The sequence below is a fragment of the Aplidium turbinatum genome, chromosome 10 (assembly GCF_918807975.1).
Source record: "Aplidium turbinatum chromosome 10, kaAplTurb1.1, whole genome shotgun sequence".
Classification (NCBI taxonomy): domain Eukaryota; kingdom Metazoa; phylum Chordata; class Ascidiacea; order Aplousobranchia; family Polyclinidae; genus Aplidium; species Aplidium turbinatum.
In genome coordinates, this window is record NC_137481.1 from 25068897 (window position 1) to 25096316 (window position 27420).

Below are 27420 nucleotides of genomic sequence, written 5' to 3' on the forward strand. Positions count from 1 at the left end.
AGTTGTTAATTTTTATTTGTATAGAAATATTAACAGGGTTGTTAAGAACTAAGTGCTTGCTTTTATTTATTGAAAGTATACAAACCTGTTGGAAATGAGTCGCTCAAGTGGAGCTGGTAATTATGTTTGTTTAATTTAAGATAACGATTTTTCATCACATTTGGTTTTTTCAACGCTTTATTTCAAAATTAATTCTTCATTTGCTAATTGATTTTGAACAAACAAAATAATCCATCAAGTTTATTAATTTTGGAGGCCATTGCTACCTTATATGGTATATATCCATATCCATAACTACTGCATTTATTAATATGCTATATTTACATTTAGCTTATATAAAGTTAAAAATTACAAGTGTCTAATAGGCACTTCCACATTAAATGTTCTTCAGGATAAAAAAAAACAAGACTAAAAAATGAGAGCAACAAAAGGTTTTAATTGGTAGCTACTGGACACCTTCAACCTTCATGATAAAGCAACCTAACTCACCTCAAGACTATTTGATACAAATTTGTTGAGCATATCCTGCTTTGTTACACATACTTTTGTATATTATATTGTTAAGTTAATGGATAATTTTTGCTTTGGTTTTGGTAAAACTTCATTGGCAATTGGCATGTATTGTAGCCTATGATGTATATACTTACTCCTTAAGTTATTTAGACTGCAAGTAGAAACATCAAGCATGTATATTGTATATGTTCAGTTGGGCAAATTAATGCTCACAAATGTGGCTGCCAATAATCTCGTGTATTTATACTCAGATATGATGTTTTATACTGTGCAATGTGCAGGTCATCGTCAAGATGGTAATGAAGCAATATATCGCATTCCTCCCTATTATTACATCCATGTGCTTGATCAGAATAGCAACGTCACCAAGCTTGAGATTGGACCGCAGACCTACATTAGGCAAGACAATGAAAGGTATATTATGATGAATTTCACCACGATTGTAATTGTGTATAATCATATAGGGTGGTTTAAAAAATATTTTTTTTGCAATTTCAATGTTGGGGGGGTTCTAAAAACCTGGCAAACCTTTAAAAAATAATATTTACACAATTTTTTTTGGTAGACCCCAAAACCCAGCCACCTACCCCCCAATAAAGGTCACAAAAGGTCAAATTTAGTAAAAAAAATTCTCTAACTTGCTAACCACTCATAGTAGAAAGTCAGTTTTGGTGTCAAAAGATGCAGAATACCTATGTTTCTATGTGTCGTAAAAGAAACTTTTTCTCTAAATGCATTAGTTTTTGTGATAATTTAAAAAATGCATTGTTTAGGGTATATATTTGGGTCATTCCATGCCAAACGTCCTGAAAATCATAAAGTTCCCAGTTTGACCCACTTCAATTTTGGTCAAACTAGGTCGATATGTTATTTGGCATGATATAGCCATGCATTACAAATTTTAGCTCAATATCTATTATAGTTTTGGAAATATGATGCTTTAAAGTTTTAGGTCCCCCCTAAACTTTTCCGCATTTGTTTTTTTGGACTATTTTCAATTAACCATATCTTTTGCTATAAAGGTTTTATATATAAAGTTTATGTTTGGTAAAATGGTTCACTTTTACCTATATTACATGATTGCATTGTCAAAATGCAATTAATTTGCAGCATAGTGAAGTAATCAAGCCTCAAAGTAGGCCTTTTCTTCACCAAAGACAAATTTTATGCCATATTTGGAAGTCTGTAACTTTTTTATGAAAAGTAGGATGGTTATTATATTTATCATGAATGTTCTTTCCCTACCAGATAACAACTTCACCAAGTTTGATAAGTAACACTACATTTATTGGAAAGTTACAATGCATCAAAATATGAACCCAAAAGCCAAAAGGGTTCTTCCAGTTCTTCCATTTTATAGTAAACTTTTGCCTTGTGGTTGAGTTTTGGTCTGTGAAAATGACGTATCATATAATTGACACATCCTTGCAGTGTACTACTGTAGGGGAGAGAGGGGCTAGTTGGCTCAAAACTTTTGAACTTCCTGTCATTTCAAAATTGTACAACCAATTTCAATGAAACTCACACAACACAAGCTCTTTCGGTTATTACTGCCAGGCCCTAAACTAAAATTAAGCTATCTGAACTGACATTCAGATAATTGTAATATTTTAATTTTATAAACTGTGAGCCAACAAGCCCCACCCATGGGGCTAGTTGGCTCAGCTTATGGGGCTAGTTGGCTCTACCTATAAAATACTGCTCTTATACACATATCATATGGCAGAACATTTGTTTACGTTGCAAAATGTAATTGATAAAAATGAAGGAAAAAAAAACAGTACAATCGTCAAAATATTCCAAGTAACATCGAAACGAAACAATAACTACTGATATTTCACATTCGGCATGAGTTTGTAGTGTCAAACTGAGTCTTTAGCATGTATGCTGTAGTTATTACTCTTTGACTTCATCAAGGGCGTCATCGAACAATAATTTTAAACAAGCTCTGGCAGTACCACCAATTGTGCTAGTAGGCTTGGCGAGCCAACTAGCCCCTCCACATGTGAGCCAACAAGCCCCATCTTGTCAAAAATTATTAAAAAATCACTATATTGATTTTGAGAAATTTAATCTTAAAAACCTGCATCAAACATAATACCAGCATAATATGTCTATCACTTCATAGCATAGTTACCTTTCCAGCGTATGTATTCACCATGATATTTTGAATCAACTATTTAGACAATATCTTAACTTTGAGGATAAAAACCATGTTTATATCTACTCACCCAAAACCACGTGGAGCTGTAGACTGAAACTAAGATGGTTGAAATTTAACCTACAAATAAGTCATATGACAAAAGTTCAAAGTTCACTGAAGCTCACTTTTCAAATCAGGGCCTGAACCAACTAGCCCCCTATAGCCAACTAGCCCCTCTCTCCCCTACTCATGTTCCCTGATTCTTCATCCTTAGGTAATGTTCTTCAACAGGTAAAAAAGGTTGTTTTGTCAACGCTTATTTATGGAGGTGTTTTTATACCACAAGATGGCGTTATATTGGCTTCTTTGCTTTGGGTGCATATAGGCAGTGTTGTACGTTGACGCCGTCAATTTGACGGCGTCATTTGACGGCGTCAACTTTTTGTTGACGCTGAGGCTAGCGCCGTCAATTTATTTTTCAGTTGACGGAAGTGATAGCGCCGTCAACTATTTTGCCGATTTTAAGCGTCAAGCGCTAAGCGCCATTTTTTGTTTTCATGGAAAATCTCGTTTCACAATAAGAGTTTCACAATGTATTTTGGCCAGCGCGACTCATCCGAATTACCGGCTTTTGCGTTGGTTGGAATGGCTCCCTAGAATACATGCGGAAGAAGTTCTCCAAATGGTGATCACCCATGTATTGAGAACGAGGGATCAGAGACAGAAAGCGAAAAATCCATGAATGGCATCGCGGACGTTGAATATACTTTATTTCAAGAGCTCCTATGCCCCTGAAAAGAGCGATGTTGGTGCAGTGGACCTCGTTAAAAGATTTATACGTGCTAAACTATCACAGCACGCTTGGAACAGTGATACCTTTCCGACTAAACGTTTTCAACTTGTTTTTGAAATACAACACACCAATACCAACCAGCGCTGCTGTGGAACGCATGTTTTCACTTGGAAAGGACAATATCGGCCACCCCCACTAGTGGGGAACAAACCGACGATGGATTATGATGATGATGAATATGCGCAGGGGCGCCGGAAGCGGGGGGGGAGCAGGGGAGCGGATGCCCCCCTGCCCTCAAATTTCTGTGGATGGGGAGGGAAGAGGGGGCATTGGTGCCATTTTAAGGTCATGTAAGCTACTGCACACTTTGCAATATAACAATTTATGCTATTCGCTATTAGCCTAATTATAAGGTTCTATTTTTGCCTCAAAATAATATTCACGACACAAAATTCTCCATCACAGTAGGCTAAGTTATATTACATCATTATAAAATAGCATGATGCCCTTCCGTGCCATTGTTCTTTATATAGCGGACACTTGTATCATTACTCGATAATGAGCTGATAGATGAGCATTATCGCTATATCTTATCTTAAAACTTACAAAAAAAATTGGCCTTTCAGCAACAAAAGTGCCCTTTTTTTATACTCCTGCCCATCCAGTCAAAAATCGCTCCGGCGCCCCTGATTATGCGTCCCAAACGCAGCAGATTGTCAGACAAACGTTTTGAAATGCTTGTTTTTCTGCAAGGAAATAACTAATAGGCTGAGCAGCTAATTACAATACAGTCCCAAAACATAATACCTGCTCTTTATTTATACTATAGTTATTGTTAGCCTGAACTTGGTTGAAATATTTCCGTTTTATGAGACGCTGGCAAAAAATAGCGCTAGAAATTAGCGCTGACGCCGTCAATTTCTTTAAGAGCTTACGCAGTCCTTTACGCCGTAAAGTTTTTAGGCAATTCGCGCTGACGCCGTCAAATTATTTCAATGACGCGTACAACACTGCATATAGGGGTGTTCAATTTCGATTTTTGATTCGATTTCGATTAAGGTGATATTCGAAATTCGTTTTTCGTATCGGACATATTCGAAATTATAGCCGCCTTTTCGGCTGAACGCGGTTGAAAGTAACGCAAGTGGCGCGAAATCTGTCTTGTCGCATTTTGCAAGCGAAAAAAGACTTCGACGCATGCGCATCATCTATAACGTGACTATCACACGCTCTCGCGGGTCCAACGGCCAATCCTGCACCAGGGATGCCAGGTTGGCATTTTTAATGCCAAATTTCACAAATTTCTCTCAAGAATGAAGATAGCTAGGTTGTGCAATAGCAGAAAGTGTAGGCTGAGTTTTGTTGCAGTTTTATCCATTTTTTACCGAATTCATAGGCGCCTAAGCCGTAAAGCAGGGCCGTAGCCAGACCGCAGAGCAAAGGGGAGGGCAACATTTTTTTAAGGGGGGGGCCGAAAAATTTATATAGGCAAAATTATTATTATTGCTGTTGCCCGAGAATGTTGAGATTTTGCCAAGGGGGGGGGGGCAAAATTTTTTTCAGGGGAGGCGAGGCCCCCCTGGCTACGAGCCTGCGTGGGGGCCGGGTTCCCACGCATATTTCTGTGTTAGGGCAACTTTTTATGCTGTATTGATACATAAAACAATAGATGAACTAGCGATCGGCAGTAGAAAAACACTTTTTGAATGCAAATAAATAATCACTATAACGAGTTGCGATGCTACAATCCAACACCAGACAACAAAATCTGTCATTTTTACGTTGATTTAATGTCGGCAGACGTTGAATCAATGTAAAAATGACTGATTTTGCTGCCTGGGACACAGCAAAGATCAACCATTTTGTGTCGATTCAATGTCATCAGATGTTGAATGCACCCAAAAACAACATAATTTGCTACGTAGACGGAGCGTGCGTTTAGCTTTATGCGCTTGCAAACATACTTGATGTCGCTTTCGAGTCGAAACCTCTGCACTCTGCAGTGAAATGTTGCGGCAGTGAATCGCTCGCTGTAAAAATGAACTTGAAGTGTTTGGGATCCCAGCAACCTCGGCTCCAGCGGAGCGATCATTTTCAAAAGCTGGCCTGACCGTCACGAAGCTGAGATCCCGACTGACGGGTGACCATGTCGATCAGCTTGTGTTCATAAACACCAACATGGGCCTGGAGTTGTAGACGTTAATTTGTGTTCCTTTTTCGCAAAGTTTCATGGCTTTTGTTCGCGTTTTCTAGCGAATTTTCATGTCGTTTCTTTCAATAAAATCACATTTTGCAGTTTGGTGAATAGTTGTGATATTCGAAATCGAAATTCGGAAATCGAAAATAAATTGAATTTCGAATATTCAAATAATCAAAATTGAACACCCTAGGACTAGGTGCATATTTTGATGCATTGTAACTTTGTTACTTATCAAACTTGGTGAAGTTGTTATCTGGTAGGGAAAGAACATTCATGATAATATAATAACCATCCTACTTTTCATAAAAAAGTTACAGACTTCCAAATATGGCATAAAATTTGTCTTTGGTGAAGAAAAGGCCTACTTCGAGGCTTGATTACTTCACTATGCTGCAAATTAATTGCATTTTGACAATGCAATCATGTAACATAGCTAAAAGTGAACCATTTAACTAAATATAAACTATATATAACCTTTATAGCAAAAGATATGGTTAATTAAAAATGGTCCAAAAAAGCAAATGCGGAAAAGTTTAGGGGGTACCTAAAACTTTAAAGCATCATCATCATCATCATAATCCATCGTCGGTTTGTTCCCCACTAGTGGGGGTGGCCGATTGTTTCCTCGCAGCAATTGTTTTAATCCCTTTTCTCCATTTCACTCTGTCCCTTGCATCTTCCTCCTTCAGTCCGACTTTTTAAAATTCATCCTTCACTTGTTGTTTCCACGTTCTTCTTGGACGACCATCCTATTTCCAAAACTATAATATATATTTTTCAGAACTATATGATAGTTTTCAGATAGTTTTCAGAACCCCCCACATTGAAATTGCAAAAAAAATATTTTTCAAACCACTCTAATAATCGAAGCCAGTGCATTCTAAAAGTGGAGCTATCATTGTTAATGATAAATTCCCATCGTAAGAGTGGTGGTAGTAGCCATTGCTTCTTGCCTTGCTGCTTGTTCTTTTTGTGTATCAATTTGCCTTAAATGTATAAATATTAATATCATCACAGACATGCTTGCTGTGTCTGTGGTACAGCAAGTGCTAAGAATTTCATGCAGAGTTTTACATCCATTAGATCAAGCATCTCAAACATGCAAGGCCGCATGGGACCTGCAATGTATTTTTGTACTTTGAAATAATTAATAATTGCAGTAACCCTAACTCTTCAAGTGCTTCATATTTTTTCTAATTCAAAGTTGCTCAAAAAACCTGATACTGCACATCAAACTTCACCCAACTTTTACGCATTACTGTGGTAATTTTATTGGGTGCGAGACGCTCATGTTGTTACATCATAATCTAATTGCCAATTCAGTTATTGTGCCGCTGGTGCTATCACACTAGTAACCTTGGTATTTGCGGAAATCAGTTCCTTAAGAAATAGCAAAGGTCTACAGAAACAGGATCCCGATTTGTTCTTTTGATACAAGTCGGATCTCGATCAAGAGACAACTAAGTCTCTGCGTCATTCGTGCTTGCGTCATTACGTCATGTACCGTAACAATGCAGTCCGTGCTTTCAGGGTGATACTTGGTCCAGAACGTATGGTGATGGTCCCTCCAAGAACATATTGCATTGTCGAAAATCCAGTGGTGAGGAACAAAGATAATGAAATACAAATGGATCGTTCGGGCCAAGTGAAATTAAATCATGCAGACCGTGAAATTCGCCTTGCACAAGACCCTTTTCCGCTTTATCCTGGAGAGGTACTCAAGCAGGTGGGCGACTTGTGAAAGTGGTATATCATCGATAAAGATGGCCCCATCAGTATTGCGCCTACAGGAAGCTATACTAGTGAGTGCCCGTCCTTGGTGCACTAAGTCCAAATAGTTAAGAAGCATTCCCTATAAGGTGTTAGTTTTGATGGGCTGTGCGGTGTGAGGCGGTTACACTGCACTAAGATGTTAGTTTTGATGGGCTGTGCTGTGTGAGGCGGTTACACTGCACTAAGATGTTAGTTTTGATGGGCTGTGCTGTGTGAGGCGGTTACACTGCGCTAATATCACGATAAACCGGCAACTTAACTTTTGTTTCTAGCAACCCACTGCACTACGAGTGGTTCCCGCTGATACTGCTTTGAAACTAAAAGCCGACCTTGACTTTACGGACGGCGAAACACGGCGTGTTGCTGGGGACGAGTGGATGTTCGAAGGACCTGGTAATAATTAGCTGATCGATATGACGTTCGAATTGAGCACTGACGGCTTCTCATTGTTTGCTTTTGTCAACATTTCCTGCTTAGCTATGACGTCACTGCGACAAACAAAGTGGTTTACTAAGAATCGATGATTTGTTTGAATTAGTATCACACCGTTTTATCTTTCGTTTCCAGTATAAATCCATGTTTAAAAGTATGTAGTAAAAGTGTTGGCTTTCGTCTGTATTTATAGTGTTAGACATAGGCGTCGAAATAGGGAGGGCCGGGTGGGCGGCACCTACCCTGCCGTGAAATGAGGGTGGGAAAAATATGTTTCGCCCACCCTGTTTTCACGACACTTATGAAGTGTTCGTTACAATTATTTTCGTTTTTGTTAAACGCTGAATTATCCAATCAACTGTAGCGCAACTTCTTGTTTTACGCTATGTCTCTCGCTAGGTATCCGACAGAACAAAGCAATTCCGCAACAACGCTGCGTTGAAAAAATGCGTTTGGGCACGATTTGATATCAAGCCAATACGCTGTAAAACCGCCGAAATCTCTCTCTCTCTTGGGACGTCGCACGTTGAAAACCAGTCTAGAGCAGAAAGCCAAGACAATTAGAATCCGCATGGCCTAGCTTTTCGTGGTAATCGAAATTGCGCTGACAAGTGTGTCTGTACTTGAAACGCTAAATCGGATACGCGCATTTACCGCACTCCTCTCTTCTAAAAGCACATGTCGTACGCTTCCTCTATTTACATATTGAATATCGTCGCGGTTAGAAACAAAAACCAGCATCTGCAAACCATTTTCGGTACTCACTGCATTGTTGTTGCTACGGCAACGGCCACACGCTGGCAATTCCTGGTGAGAGAAAGCCACGTTTGATCTTTTCTCCGAATGGTCTCACTTTCGTTACGTCACAATCAAACTTCAGTTCCGGGTCAGCGTAAGGGAATACGAATATGACATCATAATGAACATGACAATAAAATAACCGATACAAACTAAAGACGTACTGAAACAATCGGTTTTTACAAATCTTTTCTTACAAACTTGTTGCTGGGTATAAATTGGGGCACCGCGCGATGTTGTCATTTCATTATTGAAAAGTTAAGCATGAAGCAAAGTCAAACATCTATTCGAGCATTCTTAAAACCAGCTTCCAAAAGGCGTCGAGATGATAACGCTGAAGAAGCCACGTCCAGCACGAATGAACGTAGAAATGACATTGATGAAGAAAGTAGTGCTTCAAGGATGCACATTGCACAGTGGTGAAGTCAATGTCTCAGGCAATGCACTGGTAGTTGTAGAGGACAACATGAGCCATGGATCTCTACCTGCTCCATTTGACGTTAGCATGCTGCCGGATCAGCTTCCGGCTCGGGAAGGTCGTGTGTTGCAAAGGAAGCCTTTTTTTCCGAATTCCAGTGGATGCGTTTTAACCCTGATGGTACTTGTTACTGTAGCTCCAACAGGTTACATTTCTTTCCGTCTTGGTTACGTTTGCTTTTTTGTATAATGTCACGCTGCATCTTGTTTCCATTTCGGAAGTTCTGAATACATTTTCGTCAAACGTACAGTAAGCAGCGTAATCAATTGAAAAATTACTTTGAATCTGAAAAAAATTGGTCAAATAAACCTTTTTCTGTTCAGGACTACTTTACAACTGAACTCGTGCTGCGTGACTGAATGACTACATTGTACGTTAGCTTGGCGTGGTACAAAACCGCCATATGCGCACGGCGCACAGTCAAGCTGGGTTTAGACTACGTGCGTTTTCCGTGCGCAAGCACTCCGACAATACGCATCGCTCGATCCATCACACACAAGTGAATGGGACCGTTTACATTGCGTACGTATTTCGTGCGTTAGGTCTCAGACAATCGCAAGCCGTCGCAAGCGATCCGAACTGAGTGGAAGCTGAAGCTGTCGCAACGAATCCTAGGTCGCGTATTTGCTAAGTCAGTCTAGGTAGTTTTGCGAAAAAACACCGAGGTAGGTTAATTTTTTGTGAAGTATTGATAGAAAAATTGCTTTTTACATCAAAAGTGACTTGTTGGGCAGATTTTGCTGAAGTTTAGACTTTTTGAAAGGGTTTTATTGTATTTTTAAGCTAGATAGATGCCTCTCAGTAGTGTTTTTCTTCGTCAAACTTAAATTATTTTGCATTCTTCAAGGTTTAGGCCACCGTTTTGAACTTTATTTTCGATAGATTGTTACACATAAAAAAATCTAGGCTATGAGTATGAAACTTATGTTATGAAAGTTATGAAGTGAAATCAACCAGTGATCACCATGCTTATGTCATTATGAGAGCCTACCATCACCAGAAGGTGAGTAAAATGACTAGTTGACTATCAAGTTCCTACTACCTAAATGTTATTTTAAAGTATGAAGCTAATGATCATACCAAATAGCCTACCTATTCTATATTTGGAAGTGCTGATTATTTCACTTAAAAACCATTATGGTTTTGCCACCTTTTCTTTTTGCTGGCTTTATTGCTGTTTGGTTGTTGAATCTTTATCCTCTGACTGAAAAATCCTTGATAGGTTATTCCTGGTAGTTTCGCATGCCGGTACTTGTAGAGGCTTTTGACACAATATCGCTTGATTTGCGTTTCAACAAAGAAAAATGAATTCAATTGAAGGCATATTTAACATTTAAAAGTCATCGCAAACATGCTAGTTATGTCCAGTGGCAGATCTATAAAAATATTTGGGGGGACACCAAAGTTTAAAACAAATGAAAATTTGTAATACAACATAGACAATGCAAAAGTTCTGAGATGCTTGCCCCCCATAAAAGTTTACCTTGCTTTGGTGACGTTTCATGCACTTTAAGGCCTAATAATGTATATTTTGTATCAAGACACACACTTTATATTTGACCAAGTTCATTAAAACTGGACTTCTATAGAAGTTTGTATCACAAATCTTGATTTTAAATTGAAGCTTTGTTTTAAACATTTTATTTTTTATCATGGCCACAAAGAGTGACTGGTGTTTTGAAGGTTTGTATAGTGCTGTGTTGGCTTTCAATAGAATTTTGAAAATTTGCTAATGTGGTCCAAACTTCCCTTATAGTGTAGGCTAGGGTGCATCATCTCCCCCTTATTTTTTAAATCAAAGTTGTGCCATTGACAAATGGTGTCCATTTTAGGTCAGATTCAGCCAAAAAAATTATGGGGGTTGTGGGACTCCTCCTACCACCACCTCTGCAACCCCCCAAATCCGCTTCACTAAAATCGCAATAACTCAAAAACCAAACAAGATAGACAAATGGTGTTTGGTATCAACATCATTGCAACTACTTGATTTAATTCAAATCTGCCAAAAAATTTGCAATTTTATGTGAATTTTAATTTTTGATTTTGTGACAGGGTTCGTATGTTCATGCATAATACAAAAATATTTGAAAATCAATCAAATTTTGAAATATCATTTGCTATAAAATATCTGATTTTGTGATAACTGGCCTAATAAAGTTAGTTCATAGCCAATTTGTATTATTTTAATGAACTGTCATACAGGTTTTTGCATTATTTCCATCTTGGTGTAAAGCAAGCCTGCTGTTATTTGCTGCCATACCCAGTTTCCACTTAAACAGATACAGATACACAACATACACTGATAGAGTGAAATATATCAACACATCAAAAACACGTTACTGTCTTAGTACAATGTGAGGAATACATGTGCGTGCTTGCTTATCAGGAGATTCTCTTGGAATAAAAAAGTGTACAAAAATGAATGGTGTAGATACAATATCAGTATATTATAATGTAATGAATAATGATGTGTTGCTCACTTGGTAAGACAATTGATAAATCTACCATATCTTATGTGAGCGGCTTTTTCCTTAAGTTTGGCCTATTGGATCTGCTTTTCTCCACCACTTGAAGTGTATTCTCAAAGTGTTTTGGTATTTTAGCTGATGGTTGGAAGTCTGTGGCCAACTTAACTCCTCTCTCTGAGCAGTCATTAACAACAGTAATTGATGCTGATTTTTTTCTTCCAGTTAAATATTGTTCATCTTTTGGCCACTCTTTAACATCTCTTTTTAAAAAATCTGTTTCCAACTTTAACAGTTTAAAAAAGTACCATGAATCTTCTCCTATTAAGTCTGCTAGGGAAGATTTTTCATCAACCAGCATTGGAAATGTTGGCTTTCCATTACCTTGTCTCTTTTGAGGGACTGATTCCTTTACTTTTAACAGAGCTTGAGCAATTTCCCATTTCTCTTCATCCTTAACGTGGTCATCAAACAGGGAAAGTGGGACCATCTCTTTAGTCAAGTACCACATATGTAAATGGAGCTTTTTTAAAGCACTTGACGCTGCTATTGCATCAATCTGTTTGTATTGATGCAATGTTTTTATCATTGCTAGGTCAGCCTGTGGAGCAGATATTGCAGAACCACAACGAAACCACCAAGGAATGTACACATACAAAAGAAACATTGCATAATGCATATCTGTTCAGCTTTTTGGTGTCCTTGGGTTGTAAAATCAAGCATTTTCTGGCATTATTTGGATCCATCACTTTTTCCGCCTCCATAGATAGCAATGAAAGCTTTATTGCATAAATCACTTTAGCCATCCATCGAGCTTTATGATTTGCACCTGGTTTTTTGAATTTGAATGGCTTGTGTGGGAGGGGTGTTTGAAAACTAAAAAGAAGTAGTTGTAAAAGCTCTTCATAGTCCGCCCTACGGATATCACTGCTATCATTTTTTGTCAGCAGTTGAGTAGCAAGGTCTGTAGCATCTTTTCTTTGTTTATTTAGGAAATATAGGCATACGAAGCCGAGTAACGTGATCAAGTTTAACATCTTCAAGTTTATTACATATAGAAACACAAAACTACGCAACAAATTAAGTATCGAACGTTTTCGACATCACAAGATGTCCTCTTCAGGAATAATATACATACAACTTAACTACATCTGAATAAAATACAATGGTTAAACTAAATCTATAAACAGGAAAAGACAAAAAACTACACATTACTTCTGACTAGCTCAAACTCAACGATAGGCTCCACGAGAATCAAAGGTAACTGCATCAAAAGGTGTTAAACAGATCACATGACATGGTAGAAAGGCAAGGTGTGAAAAAACTAATTTTAAAAATACAGAAAACAAGAAAGACGAGCCGCAAGCATACAATTGTCTGTTCATAAGTGGATTGTGACGTTTTATGTACAAGGCTTCCAAGATCTTAGTTTGATACTCAGACCTGCCTCTGGACATGATCTCAAATTGCTTGATAGAAACGTTATTTTGGCATTCTGTACATGAGAAAATGTGATCTTTAATTGCACTTTTCTGTACAGAATTCAAATTCAGGTGTTCCCCAGCACTAGTCGATAAATGTCTTGTTGACATACCGATGTATGTCGATCAACAATCAACAAGACATTTATCGACTAGAGCTGGGGAACACCTGAATTAGTTTAGCTCCTTTCAAAACTGCATCCTCAAATGATATCTTGCCACCAAGCTTGTTGTTATCATCATATATAATGCTCTATTTGAAGTCATGAAAGCACAACTTGCAACAAAATAAACAAGAAGTGTGCTCTAGAAATTAACAAGATTGATAGCCGTGCTTAATTACAGTACCGGTACAGGTACTTATCCCTGTAATAGAATAAGTTCAATAGTTCAAATGTTATGAATTTATTGAGAATGACTAGAATACTTTTGAGCAGTCTTAAACTTAACCAGCCAGAAATCTACAAGCGACTGGAAAAGTCAACATGAAGATTGATTTTCATATTTTTCGTATTACACATGAACATACAAACCCTGTCGCAAAATCGAAAATTAAAATTCACATAAAATTGCAAATTTTTTGGCAGATTTGAATTAAATCAAGTAGTTGCGATGATGTTGATACCAAACACCATTTGTCTATCTTGTTTGGTTTTTGAGTTATTGCGATTTTAGTGAAGCGGATTTGGGGGGTTGCGGAGGTGGTGGTAGGGGGGGTCCCACAACCCCCATAATTTTTTTGGCTGAGTCTGACCTAAAATGGACACCATTTGTCAATGGCACAACTTTGATTTAAAAAATAAGGGGGAGATGATGCACCCTAGTGTAGGCCTACATGGCACATTTCACCTCATACATTGAAATAAGCCAAATTAGTTGTCAACTAGTTGAGTGAGCAATGTGTTTGTAGATTACTGCTATGCCGTTCCTAATTATACAACCTAGTTTATATCGGTTTCGTTGTAGGATGATACTTCGGCCCCAGAACCTCATACAATGATGATCTTATTTCAAATGCATATCTTGAGCATACTGCATAAAAACAAAGTGTAGCTGATAGTTGATACAATTGCCATTATTACCAAACAGTGCGAACACTATTTTGGCTTGTCCATTGTTCTTTGTGGACAAAATAAAGTAATATTCCTTCTCAGATGTTTATAAGCTATGTCTCTCAGTCACATATTGCTATGAACATAAAAACTGCATTTATGTGTATCTTCGTTGATTGTAATTTCATTTGTTTTGCAGATATGTTTGTGGTCTTATCGCACTCATGATGATTCTTCTGCTGTTAAAATTTGAAGTCTTGCACTTTCTACATCAATATAAAGTCCATGATAAAGAATTTGAACTGCATAATCATTGTACTGTCATAGACATATATGATACTATATCAGAATTAATACATTACACCTACTCTAGTATGATACAATATTTCAAAAGTATACATGTAGACTTGAGGTGTACATTTGCTTATAGCCTATTTCATTTTGTTTTTGTATTTCAGTTTTGAAGTTATGGGTTTTTATATTTACTTTGACTATGTGTTTTATTACAATCACTTTTAAAATTAATTATTTTGAAGTCATTTGTTCTTATGATTACTTTGGCTGTGCATTTCATTACAATCACCCTTAAAGGAATTTGGTGGTAAGAACACACACATAACATATATATCATGTTATAGTATGTGTTCTTAGGCATTACAATTGATTTGACAAAAGTATAATATTAACTGACATTATTCCATACATGTGTGACACAAACATGTCAATATAGAATATTGTAATTGCCATCATTAGGCAGATTAACACAAGAGAATTTGTTTACTGAAAATTATTTGTTGTGATGAATAACTGCCATTGCTGGCCTATAGATTTGTTGATAAACAGCTAAAAATTGTCAACTATAATGGTGGTTTGTTATTATCAACATTGCTATTACAAAGAATTCTTTGTCCATATTTGTCATTGTTGTGACTTTGCAACCTTTTTAATTCTGTTAGTGCTATTTTATTTGCTTCTACCAAATTTGTAGTATCTACTTTTTTCATTATTTGTGCATAGCCTATAAACAAGTATACAGAAAACTGCCAACATGCAAAAATACTATGTAAGTTTTGATTCGCTTGTGACAAATAAAGTTGAATTGCATTCAGTTTTTTTTGTTTTAGCCTATTAATATTTTATGAAAGCAGAAAATAAACAGATATTAAACTATAGCCTGTCATAATATTAGAAAATTTAGTCCGTCACAAATGGTAGTGATCTGTGAGATCTCATACACCCTGTATTGTATAGCGCATATTTACACAAATATACAATTGCATTGCTCAGTGGTTAATATTGCCGGCATTTTTAGTGCTCTTTATGCTGAGTGCAAAGTAGGAAAGCAATTTTTAGCAGTAGACTTGTGGTATAGTTTTAACTTTTAACATTTAAATAAAGAAACCAATCTACTAAAAAGCCAACAAAGAATTCAATCCTCAAAGGTTATAAAACAAGAAAGGTTGTTGAACAAAGATACCAAGGTCAGGGCTAAAATGGTTGGAGTGCAAGGTCAATCTAATCAAAAAATATATAGCCCAGAAATAGACAGTTTAGTTTTCGAAGTGTTTGCTAAACATGAGTTTAGAATCCAAGGTTATTCTAAAAACATAGCCTGTCTAAAAATTCCAGTGGTACACTCTTGGTGTTGGTCCACATGTAACAAAGTTTATTTTAACACAAGAACCCACTCGGTGCAATTAAATGTATCTGGCATTGCTTTAAAAATCTGGATGCCACTCTGCACTCCATATTGATAAGTAATTTTTTTTTGGCTTTTCCATTTGCAATATATGACCCTCAAAAGTGTTCTACTTTGATATCATTGTGTGCTAATAGCTAGTGTAGTCTAGAGTTCAATTACTTGTGTTATGAGCTTGTTTCTTTCTGTGAAAGTCATTTGTGCAGAGGAAGTAATACTCAACATGTATTGCAATTTGCAATGATCGCATTGACAGAACCGAAGTGATGTCAAGTAGATCACTGATTGACATCAATGTAGGGGAATAACCTATATTTTCAAAATGACGTAACACGTACGCATGAAAACCGCAAGTAGTGTAAACGCGAGCTGTTTGAGACAACACGCACGTAAATCGCAACGCAACAAAACCGCACGTAAAACGCACGTAGTCTAAACCCAGCTTCAGTCAACACTCCAGCAGTCACCTGTCCGAACATTTTGCGGTAAATCCGAAGGTGCCATTTTCACGAGTCACGCGCTTTTTAGGTCGCAAAGCAAAACATAAAAGAAGTTTGTTTAGTTCAGCAGCGCTCATAAGATCGCAAGGCGCAAGAAAGAAAACATCAAACCTATTAAAGCTTAATTGCTGCAGCGACGCTAAGCGCAGTCTTTGTGAGAAAGACTAACCATTGCGAACATACACATTCAATGAAATCTGTTTGAAAACTCTCGCCCACCCAGAATTCCTCTCTTCTAAGAAAAAATCGACGCCTATGGTGGTAGATGGCTTTGACATGGGATCTTTGTTCAATCTAATTTACGTACTAACGTGAGTATGTGACGGAAATCATTCACTGCGCACTGCGCAGGAACATACATTCCCCGCAAGGAGGTGTCAGTGGAAGAGACTGTTCGTGCGACTGTCATCAAGACAAACCAAGCGATCAAGTTACGGGCGCGGAAAGAGACCAAGGATCGTGACGGGGTGGACAGGGTCACAGGTTCGTACTCTCTGGGTTGGGGTTGCTTCTGGCCCGTTGTTGAAGTCCTACTCTGTTCGATAGGGCAGGGACATTGTGTGGTGCTGCCAATTTGGTGATTAAAACACCCTCGCAGTTTCCAATCTGTATTTATCTCTCAATCTTCTGTCACACAAAACATAAAATGCAACACCGTTGTACTAGTTATTTTACATCTTCACCATCGTTCAAGTAATCTTGATCTATAAGAAAGCGTAACCCCTTTTTCAGGTCTAGTAATAAAAGCTTTCACTTACTGTAGTGTGTAATGTACTTAACCTAATCAAACTGTCTGCTTGAAACGTTGACTGTCTCAAATCAGTAAGTTTAAGATGCCTTGTTTAATAATGCAGCTACAGTTTACCGGCCCTATCATCATCCAAGTTTGGTTTTGTCCCCACTAGTGAGGGTGGCTGATTCTTTTCTTGCCGCGATTTCCTTCACTCTTAATCTCCATCTCGTTCTGTTCATCGTTTTCTTTTAGTCCGATTTTGTGCCTCATCCTTCACCTGTTGCTTGTATGTTTTTTTTTCAACGTTTCCGTTTCCTCTTCCCATCTACCTTCAAAGTCATTGTCTTTCGAAGAAAACTTCCTTCCTCCTTCCTTAGTACATGTTCATTGTTCATGTACACAGCTTCATTTTTAATAATAATAATAAATCGATTTCGCCATACTGTTATAGCATCGTCGGTCTTACAACGTCTTGACAAACTGTTGCTGCATAACAAGGCATCTGATACCCCGTTGCATCTTATACTTGCACCTTGTGTAGGGAACGATTATAATTATTGTGTCGGTTTCAGGTTATTCTTGTCAGTAATCGCGTGGTTGTGTGTGCAGGCGAGTGCTGGTTGATTAAAAAGGTTGGTGCCTACCTGCCTGGGGTCTATGAAGAAGTCGTGGAGATTGTCAACGCTGTGGTTCTCACAGAGAAGGTACACAACTTTTCACACTCCGATTGCTGAGGGCTTCTTTAATGGTTGGACTGGGCTGCACTTTTTAACTTTGAAATTTAATCTCACTGAAAATATGTGATTCCAGCCAAGTTTATTTTGTTGGTACGTAATCTTTTTGCTTTCCTCATCAACCTTTTGAGGTGATTTTAACTAAAAATACATCCAGTTTACACAGAGTTGATACACTCCTTTGTTCTCTTGACAAAACAAAAGAAGTCGCATGAAATGTGACAACTGTCGCATTACAATAGCACAAGACTTTTTGTTCTTTTGCTGATATCCTTCGGTCATGCTCGAATTAGCATTTTGAATTCAATTCATTGAAAACTTTGCGTTTTATTCTATATATTTGAGATTCTACTAAGTGGACCAAAGTATTTGATCTGTCTGGTCAAGACCAATGCATACAACAGTGCAACAGTCATGGTCAACATCACTGCAGCCGACAGTGCGATAGCCGTTTGGTTCACTAACACCAAAATTAATCCGCATTTTTCTTGCATTATATCCTCAATAGCAAACCAGTTTTTTAATTGTTTCAACGTTTGCAGACGATAAATCAATCTAAAACTCGCTGTTTGTTGGCTAAGTACCGGTAATCAATATGTCGTTGTCATCACAGTCGATGCAAAACTGTGAGTGCTAATAGGCTTCTGACTAACGTTTGCGTTTCTGATTTAACCATTGATGAACAATCTACACTCTCAAGAGAATTAAGTTGAACATGCAACCTTTGTGCAAAACCTGTTGATCTTTCAAACGAAGCACCAGGGTGTCGCGTCGACAGTTTGAGACTCAATGTAATACACAAATAAGGTACAACCAATTTTTCGATGTCATAATTCATCATTCATGCTGCAAATTCCGGAACTCACACGAACCTCTTGAAAACGCTTCGCGAACCCCCGGTTGAGAACCGCGGTTGTATAGCAAAGGTTTATAAGGATCAGACAAACTATTTATTTTAAATCAATTTTCACCATTCTCGTTAATGTAGCTCAGCGACAAAGGAGGCATGCATGGTTTGTTGCACAACCCATGCACCATAACAACCATATTATGCAATACAACTATACAAGAATACCAATAGATAGACGGTTCATCTCAAGAAACCTTTCTTTGAATTTCCGCACCAGTGAGTGGCGGAAGTTTCTTTTAGGACCCCGCTGTATGTAATATACTATCAGTTGACGTTATTATCGGCATTGTTATCTCATAAAGTTCATTCCACGTACATGCACGGTATATTCATACAAAACAATCTAAATCTTCACCCACCGGGTGTAAGCCTGGTTACGACAAACACCTGATGTCCAGCTCACTTATATTGCCAAGAATACGTTCATATGACAAAATTTTGTTGCAGTGCAGTGCTACCAAACTGCCGAGTACCAACCACCATAGTCGCCACCTTTAACTGTTTAAGCGTCTGGAACACTGAACGAGGACTGGCGTCAGTGCCTCAAAGCTAATGCGGCGGACTGAATGGATTGTATCATGATTTGCAACTTTCAAATCTCGTCGGATTATGAAAACAAACATTTAAAGACATTGAATCAATGTAAAAACTGTCATCTAAGCTGAAATTTTCGGTTCCTCATCTGAATAGTGGCATTCCGCGAGAGATCACTTGCCGTGTTTGAACTCTATGTTGACGTTGTTTGTGAGTGTCACGGTACTTTTCATCTCTTACCCGGAAAGAGACTTGGGAATGATGAATGACGTCACAGCTTGTTGGGATATCAACCCAAAGTAGTCAAATAAAAGATTGGTAGTGGCTGTTAAGCCAGGACCTTTGAAATTCTTCCTTTGAAACCTTTGAAATTCTTCTTGGATGACAACAGAAGTATTACAACAATTACAACAGAAGAATTTCAAAGGTCCTGACTTAACAGCCACTACCAGTCTTTTTTTTTCTGTTTGAATTTACGTGTACCGGTACTCTAAAAGGTCGTCGTTAATATTATAGTGTTTAGTGTTCACATTTTTCCCAAATTTATTGATGCTTTTGTATCTGCTTTACGCGGATCCTCGATTGACTATACGTTGATACAGGTTTAAAGTAATCGCCCCCTTTTTTTAATAGTCAAATAAATGGTTGAATAGTTTTACTTGTGAGATGATAAATGAAAATTCTTGAAGGACTTTTACGAATGGTCCAGCACTTCCAACAAATAATCAAAATAACTGTGAACAGCAATAGATTCCAACGCCTGCAACTCTTATAATCGACTTTTATGTACTTCGCTCACAGCTTCTCATACAACTCTAATCTCTATCACAACTTTTAATAGCACCAACTCTTATTTACTTGTATTTAATAACTTCAAGTTCAATTCAACTCTCAATCAATAATTATCTCAATAATAATCTCCATCTCTATCGTAATTACGCAAATTACGCCTCTATTTATAGCCGGTTTGTTTTGACCAGTTACTTCTAGAAGGTAGGCTACGATAATTTCGCAATGATGGGTAAGTATAGGACAGTAACAAATAATAACATTTCTTAAGAATTATACAATTAAAACAGAGCGCTTGGTCACGACACATAGTGTAGCCCGTGGTGAGGCTTCGCATATTGATTTTGACAATGAGCAAGCCATAGACGTCCACCATGCGGTTTCCAGTTGCTCTCGATTAGCCGAAGTTTCCAGGCAAAGCTCTCAAACCGGTTATTACATGGAAACTTTTGATTGCGGTAGCTTTTGGAATGTAAATGTGATTTGACTGATTTCATGCCATGATGAAATTCACTCAGCGATATCAAAAGCTACGTGAGAATTTGTCTGGTTTTCTGTTCAATGGGGCTTGACGTGATATGACGTATGTGTAATCAAGTATGACGACAGGTGGCGCTGCACATGAAGGCGACTCGCACCTTCACTGATTTCCTTGAAGTGAAGAGGAAGAATGGAGAGGAGTGGCTCATTACATTCGCTGACACGGAAGCACACATACCCGACGTTCATGAAGTGGTGAGTAGATCCAGCGTTGCCAAAGTATCTTCAATAAAAAGTCTAATCTTTCTTAAAAGAGTAAGCAGTAACGCCTAAACATATCGCCATGAACGCTGCCTGTATTTGCAGTCGTCTTTTTCTTTCATTTGACTTTTGAACATGGCTGAACAGTGAACATACTAAATTTTTTTGTGGATTATAACAACGTAAGGTGATGATTGAGACACTTCTAGATGGTTGACTTTTACAAAAAACAAACTTAACAAGTTAACCACGTGATACAATTTATCGTTCAATAAGTTTAACAATAACGCTCAGTATTGTTCTTCGAAAATTCTTTGCACTTTCAAATGTCACTGGAACATCTTCCACATTTGCGAATACACGCTGTGCCGAGTGTATGATTGTAAATGATGAAAGCGTTTGTCCACCGACGGTAGCCAATGGAATGTGAAGTGATGTGCTGTTTTGGCTGTTTGGGATTTGTTTGTGTGGTATACGTGTCATTATAAGCACACAACTGTCATTAAAATTTAATAAGGCAAAATATACACAAGCACGCACCGCTGATCGCCAGCAAATAAGATGAGAAAGGAATTTGTTAGGCGCTATTGATCTGCAAGCACAGTGTCGCCACCATTGTACTGCGACTTAGTCGAAAGAATTCTGCCACAATCCCTCTACCCAACTTGACGTTCAACTTCGGGTTTTGGCGCTTTGGCACGTGACTTATCGACTCACTAGTTTGGCTTCTGGTAGATAAACACTTTGCATTGAAATCCTTGTCTCTGTGCAGGTCGAAGGTGTGGTTGACATCACGACCTTGTCCAGTCGTCAGTACTGCGTCATCATGAATCCTGTCGGTACCAACGGGAAGAACCAGCTGGGAAAGCGGAAGCTGGTGAAAGGGGAAACATCCTTCTTCATACGACCAGGAGAGCGCCTGGAGCAGGGGATACAGGTAGTTTTATTGATAACGACCTGCGTTTGCAAAGAGTGACATAACCTTTGGTAGAGAGTTTGCTTTGTTGAACCATAGAGAAATAAAACAAAGTAACTTCAGTGGGTTTAACATGATGTATTACATACACAAATACTGTATAACATAATTAAAATAAACTCTAACGTTTTCGACACGTACATTAGGGTGGCCAAAAAAAATTGAAATTTTTTATTTTTGTTTGCACACCCTCTCATTTGAGGAGGATTCATGAAAAAATGACACTGTGAAAATTTGAAGTGAATCCGACAAGAGGAAGTGCTCTCCCACCGACCTATAAATTTTCTTTCTTTGGCATAATTCGTCAAAATTCCTTGAATATGTGACGTAATTCTTTTTTGACTTATCTACATTGCAGTTGCAGCATTTTTGTGTTAACCATTGTTTTACTCTGAATTTATGATACAATAAGTGTTTCCACATGCAGAAAAACAGAAATAATGCACAAAATAGATCACATTAACAAGCGTTTGGTATGAAATTAAATGCACTAAACTTTTGCTAAAACCGCATAAAAGTACGTTCACCAGTCACGATCGCAACGCTTCAGGTGACAACACATTGCCCAAAGTGTCAAGCCATTGATTTTATTTAATGGAGCTGTTGGCTTTTACTTGCACTTGTTGGAAGCAGCTTTCTGTGGTGCTCGACCACCTGATAGAGGAGCTGGCGCTGTTGTTCATTTTCTGTAAGGACTTCATTGAAGTCAGTAGCTAATTTGACTGCCCAGTGCCCGGCTCTGCACAATCATTGACGACTTATCACAGCATGCAAGAAATAGCAGCCTTCGATTAAATGCCTGCTGCACGACAGTGATAGCTCCAGTGTGGATTCTTGTATTGCTTGATGTCGTGTCAAAACAAAGTGCAGCTAAATGCTTTGCTACAACTCGTGTATGAATTCCACTACTTTATGGCCCATTTGTGATCCCGTTCCAACAGGCAGCTTCGGAATGCCAAGCAGTATCTCAACATGCATACCAGAAACTAAAATGGCCAAAGAGTCGCACTTTGTGCCGGTGGCATTAGTCGATTGTTTACCATGAAAATGAGCAACACGTGGAACTGTTGGTTTAAATTTTTGCCGCACTGCAGCTGCCAGGCTTTCACGTGAGGTGTTTCGAGCATTCATGACAGAGGAATGTGACATTATCAATTCCAGCTGCAGCAAGAGCAGGAGTGACGATCATCATTCCTTGACGACTTGATGTTATAGTTCTGTTCAGTGCTACATTAAACAGTGGATTATCGATAATGCAGCGTTTTGGTAATGGCTGCTCCTACTGGGTTTTCTTTTGTTTTGGTGTTATTTGGATTTACGGTGCAAACAGTGGGTCACTGGAAGAATCTTCATCATCTGCTGATCATTTTCAGATGAGAAAGCAGCAGCACTTGATGGTACTGGATCAATGCGATTTCTGTTGCGTCTCTGTTCATCATCTTTGCGCTTTCTATACTTTGCAGCAGCTTGCCAATGCATTGGGTCCTCTGTTGTCATCAGTATCTGTCATGGACCACATTGGTCTATCAAAAACTGGTATTGTTGTGTATATTTGTGCGGCATTCCCAGTTAGCATGTGCAATATCAAATAGGCTAATGCACTTAAGCTCTGGGTGAAGTCAGCTTCTGAGGTCAGCTGGGAAGCTGAATTTCGCCTCCCTTTGTGCTTTGATTCTCCTATATGCTCTTGATGGATGCGTTTTAGTTTGGTAACAACGTGAGTCTTTGCAGTGGTAGCGATATTAGCTTACACTCACAAGAACTGTACTGCAAGCAAGTGGCAGCGTAACCTTATTGATCTGCATCTCGTAGTAGAGGTGGTGAAGAACCACACCCCATACAGGCAGCTGACATGGCCCCTCAAGAGAGTCAACACTAGAGGGTGGGTGTCCATTTGTTGACTCTCTTGAGGGCCATGTCAGCTGCCTGTATGGGGTGTGGTTCTTCGCCGTTTCTACTACGAGATTAAGGTCAATAAGATTACACTGCCACTTGCGTGCAGTACAGTTGCAGATGAAGTAATATTAACTACTTCCATCTATGCCACTTTTTGGTTTGCAGCACCTTCATCAATATCTGCCCCTACAAATGACCTAGCAATCTTACAGCTCACAGAGGATTATAAAGAGGTTGACAATGCAAGTTTTTAAGTGGCAGAAAAAAGTTGAGGTTGCGCTTGTGGTACATCAGTGAGGATCTTGCTGCACTGCCTTTATTCAGGAATAATAACACAGATGATGAAAAGAAGGCAATCTTTAATGCTCTTAAGAAAGACCCATTGGCCATTTCCCGAAGATGTTCATCGTGTTGCCCCAAACAAAATTGTCAAGCTTCAACGTCTCTCTTTGGCACAGTTTGTAACACAGCGTTCACTTAACCTTTTCGAGTCACTGCTTCTGTTGACACATGGTGTGATCGTGATGATTATAAAGAAGCATGCAAAGTTTCGCGTCATCTCAAAGCCGTCAATGATTGTGCAGAGCGGGCAGTCAAATTAGCTACTGACTTCAATGAAGTCCATCAAGTGGTCGAGCACCACAGAAAGCTGCTTCCAACAAGTGCAATAAAGTCAACCAATGGCTTGACTCTTTACAAACATTTCTCTTGCAATTTCTGGGCAATGTGAGTCACCTGAAGCGTTGCGATTGTGACTGGTGAACGTACTTTTATGCGGTTTTAGCAAAAGTTTAGTGCATTTAATTTCATACCAAACGCTTGTTAATGTGATCTATTTTGTGCATTATTTCTGTTTTTCTGCATGTGGAAACACTTATTGTATCATAAATTCAGAGTAAAACAATGGTTAACACAAAAATGCTGCAACTGCAATGTAGATAAGTCAAAAAAGAATTACGTCACATATTCAAGGAATTTTGACGAATTATGCCAAAGAAAGCAAACTTTGAGGTCGGTGGGAGAGCACTTCCTCTTGTCGGATTCACTGCAAATTTTCACAGTGTCATTTTTTCATGAATCCTCCTCAAATGAGAGGGTGTGCAAACAAAAATAAAAAATTTCAATTTTTTTTGGCCACCCTAACGTACATGTGTCCTCATCATCATCATAATCCATCGTCGGTTTGTTCCCCACTAGTGGGGGTGGCCGATTGTTTCCGCGCAGCAATTGTCTTAATCCCTTTTCTCCATTTCACCCTGTCCCTTGCATCTTCCTCCTTCAGTCCGACTTTTTTAAACTCATCCTTCACTTGTTGTTTCCACGTTCTTCTTGGACGACCGCGTTTCCTCTTCCCATCCACCTTTAGATCTAGTGCCTTTCTAAGAAAACTTCCTTCCTCCCTCCTTATCACATGTCCATACCATCTTACTCCATTTGCCCTTGCCAGTTGGTCTATGGTCTCTCTCATCTCTCTATGGTCTCTCATTGTCAGGAATTACATATCTGCAATATAAATAAAATGAAAATTGTAAGGTAAATTTGACTTTGCATTATAACTGTAACTGTATACTAACGCCAAAGACACGCCTGAAGAAGCAGATTTTAGTTATTTTATTAGTATACCCTTTTTAGGAAACGATTCAACAAGATTTGCCAAAAACCTAGCTAAACTTATAAAAAAGAAATTTTCATGTGACATTCATCCTGTTTATAAAACGTTCAAAGTGCACCAATATTTTCAACTGAAGTCGCCTACCCCCTTTTCTCTTTCTTCGAATGTTGTGTATAAATTTAGTTGTTTGCGTGACGCAAACCAGACATACATTGGTATGTCAACCAGACATTTGTTGACAAGGGCCGGGGAGCACTTAAACCCAAAGTTAACAACCAAAAGTGCAATTAAAGAGCACATCGCCTCTTGTGAAACGTGCACTGACAATGTCTCGATCGACCAATTTAAAATCATCTCTCGAGGCAGATCTGAATTTCAGACTAAGATCATGGAAGCCTTAAGAATCAAACGTAATAATCCGTCTCTCAACCGGCAGTTATTCGCCTGTGGCTCATCGTTCCTCTTGTGTGTGTTCTAATTGTTTGTCAAATGCTTGTAGTTTACACCTCATGTGATCTGTTTCCACTGTATAATTTACTTGTAATCATTCCTGTATCACTCGTTCAGTTTGTGCTTTTCAGTCTAGAGTGTCGTTAGTATACAGTTACAGTTATAATGCAAAGTCAAATTTACCTTACAATTTTCATTTTATTTATATTGCAGATATGTAATTCCTGATGAGGACACATGTACGTGTCGAAAACGTTTGAGTTTATTTTAATTATGTTATATTTGTGTATGTAATACATCATGTTAAACCCGCTGAAGTTACTTTGTTTTATTTCTCTAGTGACATAACCACAGGCGAATGATAACAAGTTTTACGGTTTGCTTTTTGCGTTTGAAGCCGCGCAGGTCACGTTGTTAAATCCAAGCACATTAGCCAATGGGTTGTGTGTTCATCGAGCGTTGTAACTCCACAACTCCACATATCTATCCTGGGGTCGGTGTAAATGATATTGGTAGATAATGTGATGTGCAGTCGGAAAGTCTGAGCCACGTGCTCAAGATGGTGAGTCGGCGAGGCCCCGTTGGAATATATCACTATTGGAACAGCCCACCCCAGTTCGCAAGCGATTGAGCTTCACCCATTCCTTTCGAGGTAGTTCTGCTACGTGTGTAGCATTGGTATTCGAAACATTATATGGGTACCACTACAGTCATGATAATCTTTACTGTAGGATGTCTACGTCCTGGAAGAAGACGAAGGATTGATCCTCAAGGCTGCTGAAGCTTGCTATGATGAGGACAATGAGAAAGAAAGGAAGCCTGGAGATAAGTGAGTCGTGGCATGGTCGAGGTGTGAGTGAAGGAGTTATGGAGAGCAGATCCTCGGATGCATGGTCTGATGGAGACCAAGATTGGTTACCAGCAAAAGTTACTGTTTCATTATGGTGGTGATTAAACAACGATTGGCGACTATCAACCGACACGTCAAAAGTACACATCCGCAGGACAGACGGCCGCGATTGCATTTTGTTTTGAATACAATCGGCCGACCTGCAATCTGGTGTCAAGATGATTGGTTTAGCAACCATGGTGTATCACCACCTGTGGTTTAATGTAGCGCCGGTGTCGATCGCTCGAGTAGAGTGGTTATTTGATGGTTGTTTGTGCTGGCAGATGGATGATACGAGGCCCGTGCGAGTATGTACCACCAGTAGAAGTCCTTGTCTATGCCAAGAGGAAAGCGATTGCGCTCGATGAGAGTGAGGGAATCTACATCCGCGACTTAAAGACTGGGAAGGTTGGATGTCGTGTTACGTTATATCTTCATGGCTTTTATTTTCATGGATTAATTTAATCGCTCCTTCGTGTAGGTTCGCAGTGTGTGCGGGAAGACCTACATGCTCACCCAAGATGAAGAATTGTGGGAGAAAATCCTTCCACCAGATGTGGAGGCTCTCCTCACCTCTAACCGCGACCCCTCAGCCGATAGGAACAGAAGGGTTGTAGGTTGGTTCCCTATGCTACGTCATCGATGGCTGCTAAGTTTCGTGCACTTTGCAATCTCTTCAATCCAGCATGACACCTATTTTAATCTCAACCTTCTTTTCTAACCGTTCACTTCAGAGAACATTGTGATGTTGATCAAGTCCTAACTATCCTTCTGCTGCACGTCGCCAACTTGACCGCCCCCGGCACATTCATAACAGATTCAATATCGA

General features: G+C 38.8%; 1 protein-coding gene across 1 annotated transcript in view; it reads left to right on the forward strand.

Annotated features, from left to right (window-relative positions):
* The first annotated feature begins 22 nt into the window (after positions 1–22).
* LOC145778044 (major vault protein-like) overlaps positions 23–27420 on the forward strand; it is a 33148-nt gene continuing 5750 nt past the window's right edge. Inside the window, exons 1-11 of the mRNA XM_082589444.1 lie at positions 23–116; positions 795–927; positions 7180–7375; positions 7695–7815; positions 16679–16810; positions 17670–17764; positions 20637–20762; positions 21541–21705; positions 26434–26531; positions 26876–26999; positions 27073–27208. Of these exons, the coding sequence (XP_082445570.1) occupies positions 95–116; positions 795–927; positions 7180–7375; positions 7695–7815; positions 16679–16810; positions 17670–17764; positions 20637–20762; positions 21541–21705; positions 26434–26531; positions 26876–26999; positions 27073–27208 (1348 nt within the window). The 5' untranslated portion in view covers positions 23–94. The remainder of the gene's footprint in view (positions 117–794; positions 928–7179; positions 7376–7694; positions 7816–16678; positions 16811–17669; positions 17765–20636; positions 20763–21540; positions 21706–26433; positions 26532–26875; positions 27000–27072; positions 27209–27420) is intronic.